The sequence below is a fragment of the Tinamus guttatus genome, unplaced genomic scaffold, assembly GCF_059628265.1.
Source record: "Tinamus guttatus ecotype Peru unplaced genomic scaffold, ASM5962826v1 Tinamus_guttatus_pri_ptg000180l, whole genome shotgun sequence".
NCBI lineage: Eukaryota > Metazoa > Chordata > Aves > Tinamiformes > Tinamidae > Tinamus > Tinamus guttatus.
The window spans coordinates 3,676,952-3,685,000 of record NW_028288714.1 but is presented as its reverse complement, the minus strand read 5'-3'; the positions used below and the strand labels follow the sequence as shown (position 1 = coordinate 3,685,000).

General features: G+C 61.5%; 1 protein-coding gene across 1 annotated transcript; it reads left to right on the top strand.

Annotated features, from left to right (window-relative positions):
- Positions 1-3,483: 3,483 nt before the first annotated feature.
- Positions 3,484-7,719, top strand: ZIC5 (Zic family zinc finger 5; the record flags this gene model as incomplete). The annotated part of the gene is made up of 2 exons (XM_088523348.1): positions 3,484-4,042; positions 7,292-7,719. Coding segments are annotated over 2 exons (987 nt in total), but the record flags the coding sequence as incomplete, so codon positions are not given.
- Between the last annotated feature and the right edge of the window lie 330 nt (positions 7,720-8,049).

The window sequence follows — 8,049 nt, the reverse complement described above, 5'->3', positions numbered from 1 at the left end:
ACCTGTGACCCGTGAAGAGACATGTGTGGAGCTGCGGCTGCCCCTGGAAAACGCACCTCGGCACAGACAGCCCTTTGTGAGCCTCGCAGGGCAGCCGATGGAAAAGGCTGGGGGGGAAATAAATGGGGGGAAATAATGAAAATCTCAGCCAAAGCTGTAACTTCTAAATGCCTCTTTTTTTTTTTTTTTTGGTAAGCACGATGGCGCAGGGAGGAAGCAGCAGGCAGGAGCGCCTTCCTTTCATGTCATTAATATTTATTGATCCCTCAGTGGCACTTAGTAAAACAAAATAAAATAATAATAAATAATAACAGCAGAGCCGCCGCATGCAAGGCAAGGCCGCGGGTGCGGCGGAAGGAGGCGCGGAGCCTGAAGGACGCGGAGGATCCGCAGCTGAGCGGGGCCGCGCACTTTGCGAGCCCCGTTGCGAGGCTCTCGGAGGGGGAGCGCGGCCCCCCCCCGAAACGGGGCTCATCGGGGGCGTCGTTATCGCCACCTCCCCGCAATGGGGACGTTGGGGACAACTCAGGGGCTTCGCTATAGGGCGCACCGGACTTTGTAATACAATTTAGGCTGTCACTCATAAATAACAGTGCCATATGGTTACCATATTGCTTAGACAAGTAAAGCCGTCAAAGTGTCACTATTTGATTTATCTCAACTGCTTCTTCCAACGGTGACGTTGGGCTGCGGGGAGCGGCGAAGGCGAATGGAGGGGGTAGAGAAAACCCAGAGCAAAATTTGGCCCGGGTTTCCTGAGGCCGCCTCTGTCTCCACCTCTCCCTGTGTCCGCATGTGCCGCGGACGGACGGACGGACGGGCAGACACGCGTGCGGTGCTTCCCACTTTGCGGCTCTGAGCACTTCCCACGGGCGGGGAGTACGTTTTCCCTGGCCCTGGAAATAGCGGCGCTTCAAATTTCCCGTTGCCGAAAGGCCCCCTCCGCCCCAATGGTGCGGACGGGCCCTTGCGCTACGGCCCCTGAGCCCTCCCTCCCGGGGCCACTTTGGTGCGTGAGGCCCAGAGAAACGGCGTTTTCTGGGAGCAGGAGACGTTTATTGCTATTTATCTACGAGACAGCCTCCCCTGGCCCCCTGCAGCCAGAAGCGGACCGGGCTGGGGGGCAGAGTCCTGGCTCTCCGTGCGTGTTCCCGTGACAGATCCCAGCAGCGCGGGGGCACCCACGGAATTGCCCGTGGGATCCCGAACCCTTGGATGCCCTGCCTTTGCCCCGGGGCAGCCGCGCTCTTGGCACGCGTGGGGCTCCCGCCGCACCGCAGCGCTGGCCGCGCCGTCTCCCTCACTGCCCGCGGCGTGAACGCGGAGCGTTTGTAAACGCCGTAGGGCGCCGTTTGAGCGCGTCTGCGGCGCGCACTATCAGCTCCGACGGCGCTCCCCGGGCTGCGGGAGGAGAGCGGTGGGACGCGACCCCTCTCGGCCTCCCCAACCCGCCGCCAGCCAAAATCGCCCCAAACGCCCCCGGGAGTTGGCAGCGAGTCTCAAAAATGGGCGGGTTTCCATCTCCCTCCCCGGGGAGTGATGGGTCAGCCGCTTTCTGTGCGGCTGTAAAAGATTCTTTTCCTATATATATATATATATATATATAGGCTCATAAACGGGGGATTGACATATATGCGAATTAAGACGTATGGAATCGATGACAGGCTCACGTCACGCGGCGCCTACCGGGGGCTGCCGGCAGAGGCGGCAGCGCAGAGTGCCTATAGCCCTATTTTATGTATAGTGTATATATAAACTATATATACCATATATAATATATATATATACTATATAAAAGTATGGTATATTGTACATGACATTATATGTGCTCTATTTATATCATAAGAGATATATGCGTTTTACGTGTATGTCTACTCTTCCCACTAGTGCGGGAAGAAAAGTTTTTACTGCCCCGTACAACCCGGGTTTTAAAAAAATCCCGGGATTACTCATATTACTCATCCCTGCTCTTTTCGTCATGGTCCCGCCGGCCGGCGCCCCCCGGCACGTCCAGACGAGCCCGGAGCTCCGCCGAGGGGGAGCTCCTCTCCGCAGGTGCCTGGAGGGGGAACCCGGCACCCTCCTCCCGCCCCCTTTGGGTTCGGAGTCCAAATCCTGACCGGTTTCCACGTGTGAGTAGTGACGGGGATGTATGTGTAGGTACACACACTCGCCCCCACGCAGCAGCCCCAGCTTTAGGGGGAGCTTTTGCCGCCTCTGTGAGAGCGTGGAGATTCCGCACCTATCTTGTCCTTGCTGCATGAAAGGTGGTGGGAGCCGCTTGGAGATTTGTGGGGGAGACCCCCTGATTGCTCGGAGCAACCCCGACCCCCGGCGAGATACGCAGCGCGGCGGCCCCGACGGGGCGGCCCGTCGCGGGCTCCAAAACTGCTGCTGCCTCCCGAGCATGTGCGGAGGGGCCTCCCCCCGCAGCTGCTCACTCATTTATTTTCTAAAGGAAAGGAATTCCTCCTCCCCCTCTCCTTTCCCGTCTTTTTTTTTTTTTTTTTTTTTTTTGGAAAGCGTTGGCTGCTTTCCCCAAGTGCTGCCTTCAATCGCGTGCCTTGCTCAGGAGCGCGGTAGCCTCGGCCTCGCGAGTGTGCGTTGAGTGTGTTTGTTGTATGTTGCGTGTTCTGTGTGTGTGTCGTGTGTGTTGTGAACGCGTTGTGTGGGGGTTGCGTGTGTGTCTCATCGGGGCGCGCTTTCCTGAGGACTCACCGATGAATGAATGACGGTCTTCACAAAACTAATACAAATAAATAAAATAGGAAAAACAAACAAACAAAACCCCACCACCTCAGTCAGCCTCGACGGCCCCTGCGGCAGCCCCTGAGCAGCTCCGAGGGTGAGGAACAGAAACCCCCGCACTCCCCGCTCCGCGTCGCGCTGCCCCCCGGGGAGACGCACATGGATCTGGGGGGCAGCTTGGGAGAGGCGCCCCGTCGGGCCCCGCGAGAAGTCTTTTTAATTTTTTTTTCATTTTTCGTAATTTTTTCCCCCCATTTTTTAATATTTTTTTCCCGCAAGTGCAACTCGCCCCCAGGGGGGCGGACGGTCCGGCGGGGGCGGATCCCCGCTGCGCCGCCGGCCGGAGCGGGAGCCAATGGCGCGGCGGCGCGCGCTGCCAATCATCGCGCGCCGTCCAATCCCCGCGGCGCGGGCGCCGCGGCCGCGCGGCCCCGCGCGCCGCTCCGGCGCGTCCCGCGGCCGCTCCGCCAATCGCGCGCGGGCGCCGCGCGGCCGCGGAGCCGCGGAGCCGCCGGGGCGCGCGTTAAAGCGCCGCGCGCCGCGCGCATGTGGGCGCGGGCGGGCAGCGGCGCCGCCGCGCGCCTCCGTGGGGCCGGCGCGGAGCCGCCCGCGGGCGCGGCGAGCGCCCCCCCGCGCGGCGCGCACATGGCCGGCTGCCCGTCGGGGGGCGCCGCGGGGCGCGAGGGGCCCGCGCGGCGGGAGCCGCCGCCCGCGGCCGCGCGCGCGGAGCAGGGCCCGGCGGCCCTCGCGCCGCTGCCGCCTCCGCACGGCGCCTTCGCCGCCTTCGCGCCGCCCGCCGAGCGCCTCCCGCCGCTCAACGGGCACCTGCGCCTGGCGGCCGCGGCCGCGGAGCTCTACGCGCGCGCCGAGGAGCGCTACGGGGCCGCCTCGACGCCGGCGCTGCGCGGCTACGTGAAGCTGAGCGGCGGCGGAGCGGGCGGCGGCGCCGCGGGGCCCTGGCTGCGCTGCCCGCGGCCGCCGCTCAAGCAGGAGCTCGTGTGCAAGTGGGTGGCGGCGGCGCGCGCGCCGCGCCCGTGCGCGGGCACGTTCGGCACCATGCAGGAGCTCGTGGGCCATGTCAGCGCGGAGCACGTCGGCGGGCCCGAGCAGAGCAGCCACGTGTGCTGCTGGCAGGAGTGTCCCCGCCGCGGGAAGCCCTTCAAGGCGAAGTACAAACTCATCAACCACATCCGCGTGCACACGGGCGAGAAGCCCTTCCCCTGCCCCTTCCCCGGCTGCGGAAAGGTCTTCGCCCGCTCCGAAAACCTCAAGATCCACAAGCGGACGCACACAGGTGGGTACCCCGGCCCCGCACACTTCCCAGGCTCGTCGTTTTTTTCTTCTATCTTTATTTTCCACCCTCTGGTACGCGCCGTCGGACATGTGACTTTTTTTTTTTTTTTTTTAATCATGAATAAATAATTCGGGCCCCGCGCCCGCTTCTGGCCCGCTCTCTCTCCACCCCCTCCGCAAACCCCCTCCTCACGTCCCGGATAAACACGCGGATTAGGAGATAACGCGGGGCTGGAGAGAGGGGAGCAGAGAAGGCGCCTTCGGGGCTCGGCTCCTGCTGCCGTCGCGGCACCGGCGGGGGGTTCCCGTTTCCTTCGTCTCTTCGGGAAGGCGCGCGGCGGGGGGGGGGGGGACACTTTGAGATGGGGCTCGGGGGTCCCACGGGTTCCATAGCGGCGGAGAGAAGTTTCCCTCGCGCCCCGCGGAGCCAGGGGATGGGTTGAGGGGGGAGAGGAGATGCCGCCTTTTCGCGGACTCTTCTGCCCCGCTGCCTTTGGGGGAAAAAACTTCAAAACCTGAAGCTCGATGCGGCCTCCGTCGCGGGTCCACGCGGGGGAGGGGAAGGAGGTTTGGGGAAGGGGGGCCGGAATGCAGCCGGAAAATAAGGAAAAACACCCCCGACCTGTTCGCGTTCCCGGGCGCGGTTGGCAGCTCCGAGCCGCGGCCGCGCGCGGGCTCCGCGGCTCCCTCTCCGGTCCCCTCCTGCCCCGGTCCCGCGGGGGCCCTGGGCCCCCGCGCGGGGCTGCGCGGGCAGACAGGGCTTCCCCACGCGGGCTCGCGCCCCGCACTCTCCCCCTTCACGGGGTTTTTCGCTGTAGCCCCCGCGAGTGGGAGCAGGGCCCACGCAGGACGCGCCTTCCCGACCCGCCCACGCGCGGCCCCTCGCGGCGGAGGCGGCATTTTTAGTCGCTCCGGTTTCACCGCTCTCTCGGGGTGGGGGCCGCAAAGTCCTCGGGGACCGCGGCCGTTTTTAAAGAAGAAAAAAGGCCAAAATCTTCATGCGTGCGTGGGCTCCTCGGGCGGGGGATCGGGGGATGCGTTTCCTCACCAGGAGGTAGAACAAGTCTGCAGTTTAGGTGGCGGGTTCTTGGCCGGGGGTGGGGGGAGGCCTTTTTTCCCCCTTCTTTTAGCGCTGCCCTGCGCCGCGTTAGCCCGCGGCGGCCGGCGATGGGCCGCGCAACTATTGCCTTTTCTGGGGCAAATAACCCCCCCTCCCAAACACTCCCTCCCCATGCCCCAAATCCTCGTTTTCCTACCAGCAACGAGCGCTTGCAAAGCGGTGCAGCTCGGGATCCCCCGACGGAGCCGCCCTCACCCCCCAAAACATCGCGACGCCCAAGTCCCCGCGGACCCCGGCGCCGCAGCCGCTCGCCGCGGCGCGGCCGCTTCCTCGGGCTGAAACTCCCTACAAATGGTTAAGCTCTGACGTGACGCCCTCGTCAGAGAGAGACGGGGACACTTTCGGACCCGTCTTGCTTCTGTTTTTGGAAATTTGATCATTGCCATCTCCATGCTCGCTAAAACCAGCAGTTTAGTCTTTTTGCCTTTTTTTTTCTTTTTAAATATATTTTTAATTATTATTTTTTCAATATATTTTGAAGCTCCGATGGAAGCAATTTGCCGAGCAGCTCCGGTGCCTGCTGCAAATTGTACACATCACTCTCTCCGATGCCTTTCCCTGAAACTATTCGTGGTGCAGATAGCATTCGTGTTGCAAAACTTTTTTTTTTCCTTTTTAAAAATATTTCTTTAATAAAGCAATACTGATACAGCGAACTCCCCCAGCAGGTTCGTTTTCTTTTCCGAGAAAATGAACAACCGGGTGACTCTGCACTGCACATTTTTTCTCGTGGGAGTAAGAATGTGCGTTGCTTTCTGTGCATGTGAAAACTGCATTTTAAAACTCGAGGTGTATTTTCTCAACGTCTTTATACGCACATTTATAAACTTGCTTCTTCTCTATGGTGCATCTACTCCGCTGCTAGGTGAGCAGCTTTATAACTGAATAAAAACAAAAGTTGGTGTATACATGGGCTGCGGAGCTTTTTTTTTTTTCTGTAGTAACTGCGGGGAGATAGATGGTTTTTAAAAATAAAACTCGTTTTCTTTTTTTCCCTTACTCTTTCGGCAGATTTTATATGAATATGCGAGCTTTAAGAGAGGCTAAAAATCAAAATGGCATGGTGGAAGTTAGGTGTCCATCGGGAGAGTTGCTGCTTTGTGTATTATTATTTTTTCGGAATGTCCTCTCCGCATCATATCTTGCAATATTCACCTCCCCGTGCCTAGACCGAGAGCATTTCCAGCTGAGAAGTGGCAGGGATCGCGTTAAGGACTATGGTCCGTGTGCGCGATTTGTCAGCCCCACGTGCAGTGTGACCAAACGAGGAAATGTTGTTCCCCCTGAAATTCCCTCCCGCGCGCAACGCACTCGTTTGGCACATTTTTTTTTCCTTTACCTCCCTCCTCCTTTCCCCCTCCACTGGTCATTTCTCTAATGGGCATTAACCGAGCTGTGGGCAGGGGCTCCGTGTCGCCAAACATTCGCCCCCGGGGCCGCGCGCCGGGGGCGCTGCGGCGTGAGGCAGCCCCGGGCCCCCCGACAGCCGCGCGTAACTGCTAAGCAATGCGGAAAGCTGCGGAAACGCAGCCCCCCGGGGGGATTCTCCTGCTCCTTGCCTTTTTTTTTTTTTTAACCCTCAGGAGACAGATCCCACAAGAGCAGCACTCAGGGCCCTGCTCGTCCTGCCCCCGCCCCACGCGCCCCCCTTGTTTATATCCGAGCGGTTAAACAGGTGCTGCTTTTACCCCCCTTCCCCCCTCACCCATTAAAACCCGGCGCAGGGAAGCGCGAGGCGGGGGGGGGGGGCGGGCGGGGATTAAGCGCGGGATGCGGCAGCCGCGCTCCTGGATGGCGTTTTGTTCATTAGTCCCGTAATGAAGGGGTTTCTGGGAGTGAGCCCGGGCCCTGCCTCGAGGTGCTCTATCCATCCATCCATCCATCCATCCATCCATCCATCCATCCATCCATCCATCTATCTATCTATCTATCTATGCTCCCCGGGCCACAAGCGACATCTCCAAGGTGGCAGGAGCCGCGTGGGTGCTCCCCACGCCAGGCCGCGCGCGTGGCCCCTTATGGCTTCTCCCTCCTTGGGGGGAGGGGGGAGGAGGGGAAGAAAAAAGCAATTATTATAATAAAAATCGGGATGCGACGGGTGCCTCCTGACCGTCACGCTCTTCCCGGCAGGGGAGAAGCCCTTCAAGTGCGAGTTCGACGGCTGCGACAGGAAGTTCGCCAACAGCAGCGACCGCAAGAAGCACTCGCACGTGCACACGTCGGACAAGCCCTACCTGTGCAAGGTGCGCGGCTGCGACAAGTCCTACACGCACCCCAGCTCCCTGCGCAAGCACATGAAGATCCACTGCAAGTCGCCGCCGCCCTCGCCGCGCTACGGGGCGCCCCCCGACGGCCCGCGGGCCCCGGAGGCCGCCGCGGAGCCGGGCCCGGAGGCAGCAGCCGAGGCGCCCCGCGCCCGCGCCGCCCTCTCGCCGCCCGTCACCGACCTCAGCGAGTGGTACGTGTGCCAGGCCGGCGGGGCGCCCCGGCGGCCGCGCTCGCCCCTCGGCCGCGCCGACGAGCCCCACAGGACCGCGGCGGGCAGGGCCGCCCCATAGGGGCCGCTCCGGGCCGCGCCGTCGGGGGTGGCGCCCCCGCCGCGCTCGCCCCCGCCTGGCCTGGCGGGCTGGGCTGGCAGTGCCACCCGGTGGGACTCGCGCTATTTATTCCGTGTACGAAACCCTATGGTGTTTGTACGGTAACTAATTTAATTAAAGAGACTCGGACTTTTTTTTTTTAAAGAAAACAAACAAACAAAAAAGACACACAAAAAATAAAGGCCACGCCGGACTGTCTCCGCGCTCGACCCCGAGTCGCGCTTGCTGCAGCTCGTCTCTGAGACCCGCGGGGCAGCGCGCAAGCTGCGCGCCCGCGGAGCCCCCCGCAGG